Consider the following 19,710-nt stretch of genomic DNA (forward strand, 5'->3'; position numbering starts at 1 on the left):
GTCTTCCATGTGGCAAACAGTGAGTCCTGACGATCGGAAGATGTGTCTGTCAGTGGAAGAGGATGGGGAATTCTGGTAAACCATATTATAATGCAGAAATTTGTTTTGCAGACCATGTAAATAAGTGCAACTGACACATGCAGCATTTCAAGTGATGATATTTCAACACCTTTATCGGTCACAACTTTGCTTGTCTTCTCAGGATGACGATGAAACATTTCTGTGAGCACTTTGTAGACGTGGACATCTGCTGTCTGTGCCCAGATTTTCTTGATGGCAACTCCACTTGTCATTGGACCCCTTCATTCTATGATGGCAGATGGGTTGCAGGAACCACTGCTGGAGGTTGCCTGAATTTCCCAGGTAAATCTTACCTTGATTGACACGGAAATATATGCAGTTCATGAATAAATCTTACCTTGATTGACACGGAAATATATGCAGTTCATGAATTTCTCAGGTAAATCTTACCTTGATTGACACGGAAATATATGCAGTTCATGAATTTCCCAGGTAAATCTTACCTTGATTGACACGGAATTATATGCAGTTCATGAATTTCTCAGGTAAATCTTACCTTGATTGACACGGAAATATATGCAGTTCATGAATTTCTCAGGTAAATCTTACCTTGATTGACACGGAATTATATGCAGTTCATGAATTTCCCAGGTAAATCTTACCTTGACACGGAAATATATGCAGTTCATGAACGGTAAATATATGACACGGAAATATATGCAGTTCATGAATTTCTCAGGTAAATCTTACCTTGATTGACACGGAAATATATGCAGTTCCATGATGACTACAACATTTCCTGAATCAACAGTCAAAATATCCATATTTTTTTTGTGTTGTCCCCCAGACAGCTTCTGGATAAATCCCCAGTATCGGGTGAAGATTGGGGGATTGAGCGGTGTCTGCTCTGAGACACAGGGCGACAACAACATGTTGGTGTCTCTGATGCAGAAGCCTGACAAGAGAAACAGACGCCTGGTCAAAAGTCTCCACATCGGCTTCTCCATCTTTGAGGTCCAGTGCCCTTCTTTGGTGAACACGTTTCATAAACCTGTATCACACTTCTCATATACGACCCACATATCACACCTCTCACACACGACCCAGATGATAAGCCATATCACACCTCTCACACACGACCCAGATGATAAACCATATCACACTTCTCATATACGACCCACATATCACACCTCTCACACATGACCCAGATGATAAACCATATCACACTTCTCATATACGACCCACATATCACATCACACACGACCCAGATGATAAGCCATATCACACCTCTCACACACGACCCAGATGATAAACCATATCACACTTCTCATATACGACCCACATATCACACCTCTCACACACGACCCAGATGATAAACCATATCACACTTCTCATATACGACCCACATATCACACCTCTCACACACGACCCAGATGATAAACCCGTATAACACTTCTCATATACGACCCACATATCACACCTCTCACACACGACCCAGATGATAAACCATATCACACTTCTCATATACGACCCACATATCACACCTCTCACACACGACCCAGATGATAAACCATATCACACTTCTCATATACGACCCACATATCACACCTCTCACACACGACCCAGATGATAAACCATATCACACTTCTCATATACGACCCAAATATCACACCTCTCACACACGACCCAGATGATAAACCCGTATAACACTTCTCATATACGACCCACATATCACACCTCTCACACACGACCCAGATGATAAACCATATCACACTTCTCATATACGACCCACATATCACACCTCTCACACATGACCCAGATGATAAGCCATATCACACTTCTCACACATGACCCAGATGATAAACCCGTATAACACTTCTCACCAACGACCCAGAAGCACTACATTTGCTGCAGAAAATGTGTATTTCTACAAAGAAACTGAAATGTCTATGACTTTTATCTAAAACAATTCAAACAAGTTTATCTACAAAAGCTTTTTTTTTTATCATTAAAACATTAAAAAAATATGATCTAGACACAATTATCCAATATGAACCTACAAGTATAATGTCATCCCACAAGAGTAAATTCAACAGTCCAGATATGCTATTGTTCCTGCTATTGAATTGTATATGTTTTACTTTCTACAGGTGTCTGACCACGTAAGCCACTTTTATACATCATTTTCACAAACACCGTTATACAGGAGCTAACAAAATACACTGTTGCTCTAGATAGGCCTGTGTATTCTCCTTGGTCTGTAGTTTCTATTGTACTATGGTTGTGCAACCTGGTCTCAGAGCATTTCGCATTATTCTGTATGTAAATCTGAGATAACCCATTTATTATGATATGTTACTTTTGAACTGCAAACTACTTTACAACTACTTAGCATGTAGCTAAACCTTCCCTGAACCCTAACCTTAACCCTTTAACCTAACTCCTAACGTTAACCCTAATCCCTAACCCCTAGCCTAGCTAACGTTAGAGAGTTAGCTGATGTTAGCCACCTACCTAGAATTCACTACAGATTGTACGTTTTGCGAATTCTTAACATATAACATGAATTGTAATTCGTAACATATTATACGTAATGGACCTCCACAAATGAACACATACCATACGAAATGTAACATATCACACTAAATGGAGTGTCTCAGATCTACTTATAGAATAATACGAAATGCTCTGAGACCAGGTTGGGTTGTTGCACAACTATTATATAACATATATACGACCAAGTGGCTTTGTTTAATTGTTGCATTACGGTTCAAAAGTAACATTTTACAAAGACATATTTTAGCACAGCCTTTTGTAATTTCTGGTTTTATTGTGATCTCAGTTCAAAGGACAGAGTGGGAAGTTTCCTGCCTCCTTCTTCAACAACAATGTGCCTGTCGCCCAATCGAAGAACTACCTGAATGCTCGGGAAGTGATGGAGTTCTTCAGGTTGAAACCTGGTGAATACCTGATCGTGCCATCAACCTTCAAACCAAATGAAACCGCCTCCTTCATCCTGTCCATCCTCTCCAAGGCAGAGACCCACATCCAGTAAGCACAGCCCCACCCCATAACGACATGAATAATAACGTAATATCAGGTTTTTTTTCCAATATTTTTAAATATTTTTTTTATATAGTCTGCGATCATAACTAACATTAGGTCTCACTATAATTAATGTGTTCCTAACAGAAACAAAACGGTACATTTTTTTTTCTTCCCTCAGTGAAAACTCCAATGACCAAGACATGGAGGATATCCTGTTTTCCCCGAAAACGCCAAAGGTACTTAAGGCCAAAAGTGTTTCATCTTAATGTAACACTGGTATTGCTTTGCTTCCACCTCCTTTATAACTCACTAAAACACAATTTTTTTTTTTTTTTAAGCCCACATCTACAGACAAATTTGAATACAACGGAGGAGATGTGGATGACAAAAGAACTCTGTTTCAGAAGTATTCTGATGAGGCAAGTTCAGAGTATTTTGATTTTTTAAAAATTTAAAAACTATTGCAATGTCAAATTAAAGACATAACCGGAGAAATAAAAAGCTGTAAAAGAAGAATAATCGTTTAAACTAATTGAAGCCATACTTTAACATTATGAAAAAGTTTTAGTTCAAGTTCAAGCATTGGCCAATTAAAATTGTTGACGTAGTTGCACTTGATCAAAGGCTACATGTTAGCTGTTCCCATTACATAATCTGGCATATTTAGCCCTTTGCTAACCTCACCAGGTGGCAGTGTTTATATTCGGTTCAAAATTGACACTGCTAAAATAATGAATCGACACTACTATAGTGTTACATAGACGTGTAGGCCACATTTACATGTACAACATTTTATAACAATCTATTTCGTCACGTATACGTTATATGACCCAAGGATCAACAGTGGCGTATTTTTTTTTTTTTCTCGAATAAAAACCTTGCCCCGAATGGGTTACGAACTCACGGCATCTCACGGTTTCTTGGTTTACCACCTTAGTGAGTCACACCACCAATTAGTGATAGCAGTAAGAGGTAAATTTGACAAGATCTTGAGCCTCTGCTACTTTTAAAAAATATATATTTTTTACAACATATACGGATCGCTTAGTTAGCGGTGGTGCGCGCTAAATAGCGTTTCAATCGGTGACGTCACTTGCTCTGAGACCTTGAAGTAGTTGTTCCCCTTGCTCTGCAAGGGCCGCGGCTTTTGTGGGGCGATGGGTAACGATGCTTCGTGGGTGACTGTTGTTGATGTGTGCAGAGGGTCCCTGGTTCGCGAGGGGACGGTCTAAAGTTATACTGTTACATATGTGAAAACGAGCTTTGTCTAGCATAACGTTAGTAAAGTAGTCTGGTCATGGATGCAATGACACTTGAGACAGACCAAGTGAATATGAACGAAAGTAAACCTTGAATTTGGAAGTTTAAATACAGTATATCCCTCCGGTTAGGCAGGTTTACCTATTTAAACAAATGCCATTTATTTGTGTGCCACATTTTTTGTAAGGTCCAGTGTAGTCAAAAACATGATTTCCTGTGTTTTATCAGAGAGGAAAGATTCACTCCACGCAAAATGTGTCCGCGAGAGATAAGCGCTTTTATGAATGGAGGTCCATGAGAGAGTATCGATTTACTTGAGGCTTATTAGATTGAATAGAAATGTCGTAATTTTTTTAGGCTGTTTCAAATGTACTGATGATGTACACATAGTACACAAAGCATTAGAAACACCTGCTCTTTCCATGACATAGACGGACCAGGTCAAAGCTATGATCCCTTATTAATGTCACCTGTTAATGTCACACTTCAATCAGTGTAGATGAAGGGGAGGAGACAGGTTAAAGAAGGATTTTTAAGCCTTGAGACATGGATTCTGTATGTGTGCCATTCAGAGGGTGAACGGGCAAGACAAAAGATTGAAGTGCCTTTGAACAGGATATGGATAGGAGGTGCCAGGTTCACCGGTTTGTGTGTGTCTAGAACCGCAACGCTGCTGGGTTTTTCATTCTCAACAATTTCCCGTGTGTAATCAAGAACGGTCCCACCACCCAAAGGACATCCAGCCAACTTGACACAACTGTGGGAAGCATTGGAGTCAACATGGACCAGCATCTCTGTGGAACACTTTTAACACCTTGTAGAGTCCACGCCCTGATGAATTGAGGTTGTTCTGGAAAAAAAGGGGGTGAAACTCAATATTAGGAAGGTGTTCCTAATGTTTTGTACACTCAGTAAGTGGATGCATGCGGCATTCCCGCAACATTGCGGAAAAAACGACTTAGTTGAGCCTGTCGTTCACACACGTATCTGCCCTGTTATTGGTTAGAATGGTCCCAACTGATCTTGCCTGCCTTCAAACATTGAGGACATGTCTTTCCAATGTTAGAGCGGTCATTCAGATATCTTGTCAATATAATAGATCATCTTTGGTTTTATATATATTTCCGAACTATGATGTTGAAATAATATTGTGAAAATGAAGATAAGGCTATTTTACTGTAAGAGCTGTTTAAAAAGGCCAAAAGTGACATCACCAGGTGGTGAATTAGTTCATAGACCAATAAGAATGAGACTTCCAAACCTCTCTGCCAATAACAGCTCGTTTTTAGTTTTCTCCTCCTCACTCAGACAGTCCTAGCAAAATATTTGCTTGAGAAATTGCTATTTGCTAAAAAGCTATTTTTGTTTATTTTTCATCATTTTAATTTAAAACAATCACAGTAAGGTACTGAATTGTTACACAGAAATGATTTGATATTGAGAAAAGAAACTGCTGCATTGTCCCTTTTTAAGATCTTTGAAAGGTTGTCGCGGAATTTGTTTCAGGAAATAATCACACCCACCTGACGAGATTAGCATACGGCTAAATGTGCCAGATTATGAAATGGGAACAGCTAACATATAGCGTTTGAACTACTTCGACGATTTTAATAAACTGATTCTTAAACTTGAACTAAAGCTTAAACTTTTTATAATTTTCGCAAGTATGGCCCCATTGTTTTTAACTAATCGTTAAAAAAAAAATAACAGTATAATTTTCTTTTTACTAAAAAGTTTGAGGAGGTGAATGCTGAACAGCTTCAGAGCTGTCTGAATGAAAATCTCATCCAAGGTATGTAAAGAGAAAATCTAGTGTAATTTATAGTGTTGGGCACTGATATGGAAAATCTATATCGATATTAGTAGCATTTTTCGAACCAAAATCAATATCTTAACGGTTTGAATAAATAACACTGCAACTTCCGCGGCTTTATGACGTTCAGACAACTGCTTGCTGATTGCCCATTGGGCCAGGTGTGAATGTCTAACCTACCCAACCAGTAGTTGACTGCCCATCAGCAGACACTGAAGTACGCAGGAACAGTCATGTATTCTCTTTTACATAATGTAGGTTAACAGATATCACGTTATTCTTTGCTCATATCGATATCGTATTGAATAATCGATATTGATGCACACCACAAGTTCTGAATAAAATCAGGAGTTTGTACACAGAGAATTGTTTAAATAAGTATGGTTTTCTAATGTGCCATCTTTTCCCATTTTACACAGGAAATGTAAAGAAAACTCAAGGCTTCAGCTTGGAGTCCTGTCGCAGCATGTTGGCCTTATTGGATGTATCCTTCATGAGTTTAGTGACAGTCTCCCATGATGTTTTCTGTTATGAAACACCTTGAACAGTACTTTACAAGAGTACATTTTAACACTCCCATGTAACAGTAAAATCTGTGAATGAATGTATGAGTCTCTATGGTATAGACTAGAGAGAGAGAGAATTAGTTTCATTTTTCATCTTCATGTAATCTGAAAAGCAGTTTACAAACCCAGCAATCTGAATTGGAAAGGGAAAATACCGCAAATAAAGTTACAACAAAATAAAAAAGACCACAAACAAACAGCGTTATCCCAATACAGGTCAAAATGTCAACAGTTTTTTTTAATCTGTCCTTGGATATTCCCTTTCACCCAGGGGTTACCAAATTTGTTTGGCCCACTATCTCATTTTGATATCTGAAAATTCCCACGACCCAAATCAATGCAAAAATGCTGTATTTAATTAACTGCCAATGTTAACCTTATATTTTGATCGGGGTGTATTAATTCCGACGATTCTGTTGGAAAAACTTTTCTTAAACGGAAGCAAGCTAAATAAAATGGGGATAAACATACCTGAATTTGTCCAATAGAAACCTCAATTTGCTCACTAATGATTATTACTCACTAACGATTACACTCTAGATCAGCTAGATGCAGGCACGCGTGTGCAAGGTGGTATTGAATGTGTCACTGTCTATCACCTTGATTATTCACATTTTTCTCTTGACCTGTGTGCACCTACGTTTTAAATGTTCATTCATAGGGTAGGTTGTAGCAACCTCATGATGGGTATAGAGAACATTAGAGTATCATGCAGTAGCCTAAACTTATCAATGTTACATTGAGCTGGGATGAACGGAATATGAATGACAGTCATCCATCATGATGTAATAGAAATAAGGCCATGCTCATATGAAAAATAGCATCCTCCCTCATCTTAAACGGCACCAACCGCCACTGCCGTGAATGCATTTGGTCACATGACAGCTCGATCAGCTGTTTGATTTCACTTACAGTCTTGTCAACTGAGCCAGGATCAGAGTCAAACGGATTGGGAAGTAGGTCCCAAAGTGCTCTTCCAAGCGTTGGAGGTGAGCAGTCCTCACCGGTGTGGGGACAATTACTGATGCTGTTTATGTTAGAAACATGCACAGCTGAGGGAAGGTTCACTTTTGAAAGATGCTCTCCAATAAGAATTATTTCCTCTGAATCCAATGATTCGGACACTCATCTGGCCTTAATGGCCATGTACTCTTATAACCTCCACCCGGCACAGCCAGAAGAGGCCTGGCCACCCCTCAGAGCCTGGTTCCTCTATAGGTCTCTTCCTAGTTTCCTGCCTTTCTAGGGAGTTGTTCCTATCCGCACTGCTTCTACACCTGCATTGCTTGCTGTTTGGGGTTTTAGGCTGGGTTTCTGTATAAGCACTTTGTGACATCTGCTGATGTAAAAAGGGCTTTATAAATACATTTGATTGATCAAATGTTTTTGTATTTCCCCTGCATGCTTGAGTTCAGTTCGTTCAGTTTCCAAATATTTCTGTCATGCTCTGATCCCAAATCTCCACATAGTGTTGTGAACAGGAATACTTGTAATGGATGTAGTTTTACAATCGAAGTTACCTGCTGCAGTACATCTCAGAGTAATGTGCTCAACTCTTTTGGATGCCAGTAGCTCTCGGTGTGTCATATAATCCATCCATATGGCAGAGGGAGACACATTCATAACTAGAGTGCAGAGGCCTGCTCGCCGTCACGCCATAGATCAAATAAAATAATCAAATCAAATCAAACTTTATTTGTCACATGCGGCGAATACAAGTGTAGAACCTTACCGTGAAATTCTTACTCACAAGCCATTAACCAACAGTGCAGTTCAAGAAGAAAATATTTCCCAAATAAACTAAAGTAAACATAAAAAAATAAATAAAAACACAATAACATAACAATAACGAGGCTATATACAGGGGGTACCTGTACCGAGTCAGTGTGGAGGTTATATACAGGGGGTACCTGTACCGAGTCAGTGTGGAGGTTATATACAGGGGGTACCTGTACCGAGTCAGTGTGGAGGTTATATACAGGGGGTACCTGTACCGAGTCAGTGTGGAGGTTATATACAGGGGGTACCTGTACCGAGTCAGTGTGGAGGTTATATACAGGGGGTACCTGTGGAGGTTATATACAGGGGGTACCTGTACCGAGTCAGTGTGGAGGCTATATACAGGGGGTACCGGTACTGAGTCAGTGTGGGGGGGTACAGGTTAGTCGAGGTAATTTGTACATGTAAGTAGGGGTGAAGTGACGATGCATAGATAATAAACAGCGAGTAGCAGCAGTGTAAAAAACAAATGGAGGGAGGGGGAGGGGGTCAAATTAAATGTATTTATAATGCCCTTCGTACATCAGATGATATCTCAAAGTGCTGTACAGAAAACCAGCCTAAAACCACAAACAATGTAATGGTAATAGTCTGGGTGGCCATTTGATGAATTGTTCAGCAGTGTCTTATGGCTTGGGGGAAGAAGCTGTTAAGGAGCCTTTTGTCCTAGTCTTGGCGCTCCGGTACCGCTTGCCGTGCATTAGCAAAGAAAACAGTCTATAACTTGGATGACTGGAGTCTCTGACAATTTTATGGGCTTTCCTCTGACACTGCCTAGTATATAGGTCCTGGATGGCAGGAAGCTTGGCCCCAGTGATGTACTGGGCTTTACGCACTACCCTCTGTAGCGCCTTACGGTCAGATGCCGAGCAGTTGCCATACCAGGCAGTGATGCAATCAGTCAGGATGGTCACGATTGTGCAGTTATCTGACAAAGGTATCGATGGTAGTTTCTGTGCCTCTACACATTTTTTCACCATATAATTTGCGGACGGTAATATTAAAGTCTCTGTAATAGTGTGGTTTCATAAGCGTAGTGAGCCTAGCCATTCACCGTGAGAATGATTCAAGTGAAACGGTCAAGTGCAGCCTTGTCCCATGATCTAAGGGCACTCTCTGGTAGAATTGTATCTAAAAATGTTGTATTCTGCCTTTGTAGATGTCCTTAATAACCATTCCTTCTCCAGACATCAATCACAGGAAAACTGAACGTTGCTGAATTTCTGCGTCTATGGAGAAAAGTTACCGTGTACAAGGTAAATTAATTAGCAGGTCTGTGGCAAAACCTCTATCAGGTTATACATTTATTATTATTCAATTCTTCAAATTTTTCCAAGTACGGTTTACCTGAGAGTGTTATTTTTATGTTCTTACATCATCCAGGACATCTTCTTCCGCACAGATGAAGACCGTTCTGGAATGTTGTCATTGAGTGAACTGAGGAACGCAATCATGGCTTCCGGTAACTTCTGGCATGACAAACAAACAAACCAAAATAGATTTTTAGGGCCTAATGTAAAAATCAGGAAAACTTAACATCAGTGCATGATTTACGTGCAGGTCGGAGTTAGGATAATCAAGTTAGCAGTCCGTCCTTCAAATTTGTAATAATCCAAACTGATGTGATAGGCTATAGCCTAACTCCAACCTAGAGGCCTTCACAGGTCCAAGAAGTTTGGACCTGTTCTGAAATGGACCTGGGGCTTTCCCCATCCATTTTTTTAAACATAGAGACCCATTCCAAACAGACCTAAGGACAACTAGACCAGTTCCGCACAGACCTGGTCAGATCCAGACCCGGTCCGATCCGAGTGAGGGAAGCAGTAGAAAAGTCCATTTTTAAGCTACTTTATTAACCCCAGCTGATAAAGCGCCAGGGAGAGGAGGTAGAGAGAGGTTAGCTCTAGCAGAGGCCATGCTGTGTGGGATAATATGAGTGTGAGCGAGTGACACTGGTGCAGGGAGGAGGGAGAGAGGGAGAGACAGCAACCAACCAACCAAGCTGACTCGCGCTATAGTAGATTAATAGCTGCCCATAGCTAAATTATTTATCATCCAATACGATTCTATAGTACCTGTCTTGACTCCATCACACTGCATAAATTCTCTCTCTCTCGCTCTCTCAGAACCATGTGTGGTAGGTTTGAAGCCTGTCCTCTCGTACAGAATGTACATAACAGATTTTAGGCACTTAAGGCTGAATATGGTTTTAAAGCTTTTTACTGAGAATTTCTTCCCACAATAATGTTAGGGAGCTTAGATGTTATTTGAGGAAGTGGAATTTTCCTGTGCAGACGGGGTAGACGGCTTGCAGCTAGCCACATAATGTAACTGGCTATAGCCCCTCTAAATTCACAAATTCAAATCAAATCGTCACGTGTGTTGAATACAACAGGTGTAGTAGACCTCACAGTGAAATGCTGAATACAACAGGTGTAGTAGACCTCACAGTGAAATGCTGAATACAACAGGTGTAGTAGACCTTACAGTGAAATGCTGAATACAACAGGTGTAGTAGACCTTACAGTGAAATGCTGAATACAACAGGTGTAGTAGACCTCACAGTGAAATGCTGAATACAACAGGTGTAGTAGACCTTACAGTGAAATGCTGAATACAACAGGTGTAGTAGACCTCACAGTGAAATGCTGAATACAACAGGTGTAGTAGACCTTACAGTGAAATGCTGAATACAACAGGTGTAGTAGACCTCACAGTGAAATGCTGAATACAACAGGTGTAGTAGACCTCACAGTGAAATGCTGAATACAACAGGTGTAGTAGACCTCACAGTGAAATGCTGAATACAACACGTGTAGTAGACCTCACAGTGAAATGCTGAATACAACAGGTGTAGTAGACCTCACAGTGAAATGCCGAATACAACAGGTGTAGTAGACCTCACAGTGAAATGCTGAATACAACAAGTGTAGTAGACCTTACAGTGAAATGCTGAATACAACAAGTGTAGTAGACCTTACAGTGAAATGCTGAATACAACAGGTGTAGTAGACCTCACAGTGAAATGCTGAATACAACAGGTGTAGTAGACCTTACAGTGAAATGCCGAATACAACAGGTGTAGTAGACCTCACAGTGGAATGCTGAATACAACAGGTGTAGTAGACCTCACAGTGAAATGCTGAATACAACAGGTGTAGTAGACCTTACAGTGAAATGCTGAATACAACAGGTGTAGTAGACCTCACAGTGAAATGCTGAATACAACAGATGTAGTAGACCTCACAGTGAAATGCTGAATACAACAGGTGTAGTAGACCTTACAGTGAAATGCTGAATACAACAGGTGTAGTAGACCTCACAGTGAAATGCTGAATACAACAGGTGTAGTAGACCTCACAGTGAAATGCTGAATACAACAGGTGTAGTAGACCTCACAGTGAAATGCTGAATACAACAGGTGTAGTAGACCTCACAGTGAAATGTGAATACAAAATGACCTCACAGTGAAATGAATACAACAGGTGTAGTAGACCTCACAGTGAAATGCTGAATACAACAGGTGTAGGTAGACCTCACAGTGAAATGCTGAATACAACAACAGGTGTAGTAGACCTTACAGTGAAATGGAATACAACAGGTGTAGTAGACCTCACAGTGAAATGCCGAATACAACAGGTGTAGTAGACCTCACAGTGAAATGCTGAATACAACAGGTGTAGTAGACCTCACAGTGAAATGCTGAATACAACAGGTGTAGGTAGACCTTACAGTGAAATGCTGAATACAACAGGTGTAGTAGACCTCACAGTGAAATGCTGAATACAACAGATGTAGTAGACCTCACAGTGAAATGCTGAATACAACAGGTGTAGTAGACCTTACAGTGAAATGCTGAATACAACAGGTGTAGTAGACCTCACAGTGAAATGCTGAATACAACAGGTGTAGTAGACCTCTCAGTGAAATGCTGAATACAACAGGTGTAGTAGACCTCACAGTGAAATGCTGAATACAACAGGTGTAGTATACCTCACAGTGAAATGCTGAATACAACAGGTGTAGTAGACCTCACAGTGAAATGCCGAATACAACAGGTGTAGTAGACCTCACAGTGAAATGCTGAATACAACAAGTGTAGTAGACCTCACAGTGAAATGCTGAATACAACAGGTGTAGGTAGACCTTACAGTGAAATGCTGAATACAACAGGTGTAGGTAGACCTTACAGTGAAATGCTGAATACAACAGGTGTAGTAGACCTTACAGTGAAATGCTGAATACAACAGGTGTAGTAGACCTTACAGTGAAATGCTGAATACAACAGGTGTAGGTAGACCTTACAGTGAAATGCTGAATGCAACAGGTGTAGGTAGACCTTACAGTGAAATGCTGAATACAACAGGTGTAGGTAGACCTCACAGTGAAATGCTGAATACAACAGGTGTAGTAGACCTTACAGTGAAATGCTGAATACAACAGGTGTAGGTAGACCTCACAGTGAAATGCTGAATACAACAGGTGTAGTAGACCTCACAGTGAAATGCTGAATACAACAGGTGTAGTAGACCTTACAGTGAAATGCTGAATACAACAGGTGTAGTAGACCTTACAGTGAAATGCTGAATACAACAGGTGTAGTAGACCTTACAGTGAAATGCTGAATACCACAGGTGTAGGTAGACCTCACAGTGAAATGCTGAATACAACAGGTGTAGTAGACCTTACAGTGAAATGCTGAATACAACAGGTGTAGGTAGACCTCACAGTGAAATGCTGAATACAACAGGTGTAGTAGACCTCACAGTGAAATGCTGAATACAACAGGTGTAGTAGACCTTACAATGAAATGCTGAATACAACAGGTGTAGTAGACCTTACAGTGAAATGCTGAATACAACAGGTGTAGTAGACCTTACAGTGAAATGCTGAATACAACAGGTGTAGTAGACCTTACAGTGAAATGCTGAATACAACAGGTGTAGTAGACCTTACAGTGAAATGCTGAATACAACAGGTGTAGTAGACCTTACAGTGAAATGCTGAATACAACAGGTGTAGTAGACCTTACAGTGAAATGCTGAATACAACAGGTGTAGTAGACCTTACAGTGAAATGCTGAATACAACAGGTGTAGTAGACCTTACAGTGAAATGCTGAATACAACAGGTGTAGTAGACCTTACAGTGAAATGCAGAATACAACAGGTGTAGTAGACCTCACAGTGAAATGCTGAATACAACAGGTGTAGTAGACCTCACAGTGAAATGCTGAATACAACAGGTGTAGTAGACCTTACAGTGAAATGCTGAATACAACAGGTGTAGTAGACCTTACAGTGAAGTGCTGAATACAATAGGTTTAGTAGACCTTACAGTGAAATGCTGAATACAACAGGTGTAGTAGACCTCACAGTGAAATGCTGAATACAACAGGTGTAGTAGACCTCACAGTGAAATGGTGAATACAACAGGTGTAGTAGACCTCACAGTGAAATGCTGAATACAACAGATGTAGTAGACCTCACAGTGAAATGCTGAATACAACAGGTGTAGTAGACCTCACAGTGAAATGCTGAATACAACAGGTGTAGTAGACCTCACAGTGAAATGCTGAATACAACAGGTGTAGTAGACCTCACAGTGAAATGCTGAATACAACAGGTGTAGTAGACCTCACAGTGAAATGCTGAATACAACAGGTGTAGGAGACCTCACAGTGAAATGCTGAATACAACAGGTGTAGTAGACCTCACAGTGAAATGCTGAATACAACAGGTGTAGTAGACCTCACAGTGAAATGCCGAATACAACAGGTGTAGTAGACCTCACAGTGAAATGCCGAATACAACAGGTGTAGTAGACCTCACAGTGAAATGCCGAATACAACAGGTGTAGTAGACCTCACAGTGAAATGCCGAATACAACAGGTGTAGTAGACCTCACAGTGAAATGCTGAATACAACAGGTGTAGGTAGACCTTACAGTGAAATGCTGAATACAACAGGTGTAGGTAGACCTTACAGTGAAATGCTGAATACAACAGGTGTAGTAGACCTTACAGTGAAATGCTGAATACAACAGGTGTAGTAGACCTCACAGTGAAATGCTGAATACAACAGGTGTAGTAGACCTCACAGTGAAATGCTGAATACAACAGGTGTAGTAGACCTCACAGTGAAATGCTGAATACAACAGGTGTAGTAGACCTTACAGTGAAGTGCTGAATACAATAGGTTTAGTAGACCTTACAGTGAAATGCTGAATACAACAGGTGTAGTAGACCTTACAGTGAAATGCAGAATACAACAGGTGTAGTAGACCTCACAGTGAAATGCTGAATACAACAGGTGTAGTAGACCTTACAGTGAAATGCTGAATACAACAGGTGTAGTAGATCTTACAGTGAAATGCTGAATACAACAGGTGTAGTAGACCTTACAGTGAAGTGCTGAATACAATAGGTTTAGTAGACCTTACAGTGAAATGCTGAATACAACAGGTGTAGTAGACCTCACAGTGAAATGCTGAATACAACAGGTGTAGTAGACCTCACAGTGAAATGGTGAATACAACAGGTGTAGTAGACCTCACAGTGAAATGCTGAATACAACAGATGTAGTAGACCTCACAGTGAAATGCTGAATACAACAGGTGTAGTAGACCTCACAGTGAAATGCTGAATACAACAGGTGTAGTAGACCTTACAGTGAAATGCTGAATACAACAGGTGTAGTAGACCTCACAGTGAAATGCTGAATACAACAGATGTAGTAGACCTCACAGTGAAATGCTGAATACAACAGGTGTAGTAGACCTTACAGTGAAATGCTGAATACAACAGGTGTAGTAGACCTCACAGTGAAATGCTGAGTACAACAGGTGTAGTAGACCTCACAGTGAAATGCTGAATACAACAGGTGTAGTAGACCTCACAGTGAAATGCTGAATACAACAGGTGTAGTAGACCTCACAGTGAAATGCTGAATACAACAGGTGTAGTAGACCTCACAGTGAAATGCTGAATACAACAGGTGTAGTAGACCTCACAGTGAAATGCTGAATACAACAGGTGTAGTAGACCTCACAGTGAAATGCTGAATACAACAGGTGTAGTAGACCTCACAGTGAAATGCTGAATACAACAGGTGTAGTAGACCTCACAGTGAAATGCCGAATACAACAGGTGTAGTAGACCTCACAGTGAAATGCCGAATACAACAGGTGTAGTAGACCTCACAGTGAAATGCCGAACACAACAGGTGTAGTAGACCTCACAGTGAAATGCCGAATACAACAGGTGTAGTAGACCTCACAGTGAAATGCTGAATACAACAGGTGTAGGTAGACCTTACAGTGAAATGCTGAATACAACAGGTGTAGGTAGACCTTACAGTGAAATGCTGAATACAACAGGTGTAGTAGACCTTACAGTGAAATGCTGAATACAACAGGTGTAGTAGACCTTACAGTGAAATGCTGAATACAACAGGTGTAGTAGACCTCACAGTGAAATGCTGAATACAACAGATGTAGTAGACCTCACAGTGAAATGCTGAATACAACAGGTGTAGTAGACCTCACAGTGAAATGCTGAATACAACAGGTGTAGTAGACCTCACAGTGAAATGCTGAATACAACAGGTGTAGTAGACCTCACAGTGAAATGCTGAATACAACAGGTGTAGTAGACCTCACAGTGAAATGCTGAATACAACAGGTGTAGTAGACCTCACAGTGAAATGCTGAATACAACAGGTGTAGTAGACCTCACAGTGAAATGCCGAATACAACAGGTGTAGTAGACCTCACAGTGAAATGCCGAATACAACAGGTGTAGTAGACCTCACAGTGAAATGCCGAATACAACAGGTGTAGTAGACCTTACAGTGAAATGCTGAATACAACAGGTGTAGTAGACCTCACAGTGAAATGCTGAGTACAACAGGTGTAGTAGACCTCACAGTGAAATGCTGAATACAACAGGTGTAGTAGACCTCACAGTGAAATGGTGAATACAACAGGTGTAGTAGACCTCACAGTGAAATGCTGAATACAACAGATGTAGTAGACCTCACAGTGAAATGCTGAATACAACAGGTGTAGTAGACCTCACAGTGAAATGCTGAATACAACAGGTGTAGTAGACCTTACAGTGAAATGCTGAATACAACAGGTGTAGTAGACCTCACAGTGAAATGCTGAATACAACAGATGTAGTAGACCTCACAGTGAAATGCTGAATACAACAGGTGTAGTAGACCTTACAGTGAAATGCTGAATACAACAGGTGTAGTAGACCTCACAGTGAAATGCTGAATACAACAGGTGTAGTAGACCTCACAGTGAAATGCTGAATACAACAGGTGTAGTAGACCTCACAGTGAAATGCTGAATACAACAGGTGTAGTAGACCTCACAGTGAAATGCTGAATACAACAGGTGTAGTAGACCTCACAGTGAAATGCTGAATACAACAGGTGTAGTAGACCTCACAGTGAAATGCTGAATACAACAGGTGTAGTAGACCTCACAGTGAAATGCTGAATACAACAGGTGTAGTAGACCTCACAGTGAAATGCTGAATACAACAGGTGTAGTAGACCTCACAGTGAAATGCTGAATACAACAGGTGTAGTAGACCTCACAGTGAAATGCTGAATACAACAGGTGTAGTAGACCTCACAGTGAAATGCTGAATACAACAGGTGTAGTAGACCTCACAGTGAAATGCTGAATACAACAGGTGTAGTAGACCTCACAGTGAAATGCTGAATACAACAGGTGTAGTAGACCTCACAGTGAAATGCTGAATACAACAGGTGTAGTAGACCTCACAGTGAAATGCCGAATACAACAGGTGTAGTAGACCTCACAGTGAAATGCCGAATACAACAGGTGTAGTAGACCTCACAGTGAAATGCCGAATACAACAGGTGTAGTAGACCTCACAGTGAAATGCCGAATACAACAGGTGTAGTAGACCTCACAGTGAAATGCCGAATACAACAGGTGTAGTAGACCTTACAGTGAAATGCTGAATACAACAGGTGTAGTAGACCTCACAGTGAAATGCTGAGTACAACAGGTGTAGTAGACCTCACAGTGAAATGCTGAATACAACAGGTGTAGTAGACCTCACAGTGAAATGGTGAATACAACAGGTGTAGTAGACCTCACAGTGAAATGCTGAATACAACAGATGTAGTAGACCTCACAGTGAAATGCTGAATACAACAGGTGTAGTAGACCTCACAGTGAAATGCTGAATACAACAGGTGTAGTAGACCTTACAGTGAAATGCTGAATACAACAGGTGTAGTAGACCTCACAGTGAAATGCTGAATACAACAGATGTAGTAGACCTCACAGTGAAATGCTGAATACAACAGGTGTAGTAGACCTTACAGTGAAATGCTGAATACAACAGGTGTAGTAGACCTCACAGTGAAATGCTGAATACAACAGGTGTAGTAGACCTCACAGTGAAATGCTGAATACAACAGGTGTAGTAGACCTCACAGTGAAATGCCGAATACAACAGGTGTAGTAGACCTCACAGTGAAATGCCGAATACAACAGGTGTAGTAGACCTCACAGTGAAATGCCGAATACAACAGGTGTAGTAGACCTTACAGTGAAATGCTGAATACAACAGGTGTAGTAGACCTCACAGTGAAATGCTGAGTACAACAGGTGTAGTAGACCTCACAGTGAAATGCTGAATACAACAGGTGTAGTAGACCTCACAGTGAAATGGTGAATACAACAGGTGTAGTAGACCTCACAGTGAAATGCTGAATACAACAGATGTAGTAGACCTCACAGTGAAATGCTGAATACAACAGGTGTAGTAGACCTCACAGTGAAATGCTGAATACAACAGGTGTAGTAGACCTTACAGTGAAATGCTGAATACAACAGGTGTAGTAGACCTCACAGTGAAATGCTGAATACAACAGATGTAGTAGACCTCACAGTGAAATGCTGAATACAACAGGTGTAGTAGACCTTACAGTGAAATGCTGAATACAACAGGTGTAGTAGACCTCACAGTGAAATGCTGAGTACAACAGGTGTAGTAGACCTCACAGTGAAATGCTGAATACAACAGGTGTAGTAGACCTCACAGTGAAATGCTGAATACAACAGGTGTAGTAGACCTCACAGTGAAATGCTGAATACAACAGGTGTAGTAGACCTCACAGTGAAATGCTGAATACAACAGGTGTAGTAGACCTCACAGTGAAATGCTGAATACAACAGGTGTAGTAGACCTCACAGTGAAATGCTGAATACAACAGGTGTAGTAGACCTCACAGTGAAATGCTGAATACAACAGGTGTAGTAGACCTCACAGTGAAATGCTGAATACAACAGGTGTAGTAGACCTCACAGTGAAATGCTGAGTACAACAGGTGTAGTAGACCTCACAGTGAAATGCTGAATACAACAGGTGTAGTAGACCTCACAGTGAAATGCTGAATACAACAGGTGTAGTAGACCTCACAGTGAAATGCTGAATACAACAGGTGTAGTAGACCTCACAGTGAAATGCTGAATACAACAGGTGTAGTAGACCTCACAGTGAAATGCTGAATACAACAGGTGTAGTAGACCTCACAGTGAAATGCTGAATACAACAGGTGTAGTAGACCTCACAGTGAAATGCCGAATACAACAGGTGTAGTAGACCTCACAGTGAAATGCTGAATACAACAGGTGTAGTAGACCTCACAGTGAAATGCTGAATACAACAGGTGTAGGTAGACCTTACAGTGAAATGCTGAATACAACAGGTGTAGTAGACCTTACAGTGAAATGCTGAATACAACAGGTGTAGTAGACCTTACAGTGAAATGCTGAATACAACAGGTGTAGTAGACCTCACAGTGAAATGCTGAATACAACAGATGTAGTAGACCTCACAGTGAAATGCTGAATACAACAGGTGTAGTAGACCTCACAGTGAAATGCTGAATACAACAGGTGTAGTAGACCTCACAGTGAAATGCTGAATACAACAGGTGTAGTAGACCTCACAGTGAAATGCTGAATACAACAGGTGTAGTAGACCTCACAGTGAAATGCTGAATACAACAGGTGTAGTAGACCTCACAGTGAAATGCTGAATACAACAGGTGTAGTAGACCTCACAGTGAAATGCCGAATACAACAGGTGTAGTAGACCTCACAGTGAAATGCCGAATACAACAGGTGTAGTAGACCTCACAGTGAAATGCCGAATACAACAGGTGTAGTA

At 40.8% G+C, this 19,710-nt stretch overlaps 1 protein-coding gene across 1 annotated transcript in view; it reads left to right on the plus strand.

Annotated features, from left to right (window-relative positions):
- Nucleotides 1-19,710, plus strand: part of LOC139383958 (calpain-1 catalytic subunit-like) — a 43,269-nt gene that overhangs the window by 14,895 nt on the left and 8,664 nt on the right. The window contains exons 9-18 of the mRNA XM_071128582.1: nt 1-75; nt 203-363; nt 869-1,053; nt 2,864-3,072; nt 3,248-3,305; nt 3,408-3,488; nt 6,064-6,121; nt 6,562-6,626; nt 9,675-9,743; nt 9,871-9,949. Coding sequence (XP_070984683.1) covers nt 1-75; nt 203-363; nt 869-1,053; nt 2,864-3,072; nt 3,248-3,305; nt 3,408-3,488; nt 6,064-6,121; nt 6,562-6,626; nt 9,675-9,743; nt 9,871-9,949 — 1,040 coding nt within the window. The remainder of the gene's footprint in view (nt 76-202; nt 364-868; nt 1,054-2,863; nt 3,073-3,247; nt 3,306-3,407; nt 3,489-6,063; nt 6,122-6,561; nt 6,627-9,674; nt 9,744-9,870; nt 9,950-19,710) is intronic.

The sequence above is a fragment of the Oncorhynchus clarkii genome, chromosome 25 (assembly GCF_045791955.1).
Source record: "Oncorhynchus clarkii lewisi isolate Uvic-CL-2024 chromosome 25, UVic_Ocla_1.0, whole genome shotgun sequence".
In the NCBI taxonomy this organism is placed as follows: Eukaryota; Metazoa; Chordata; class Actinopteri; order Salmoniformes; family Salmonidae; genus Oncorhynchus; species Oncorhynchus clarkii.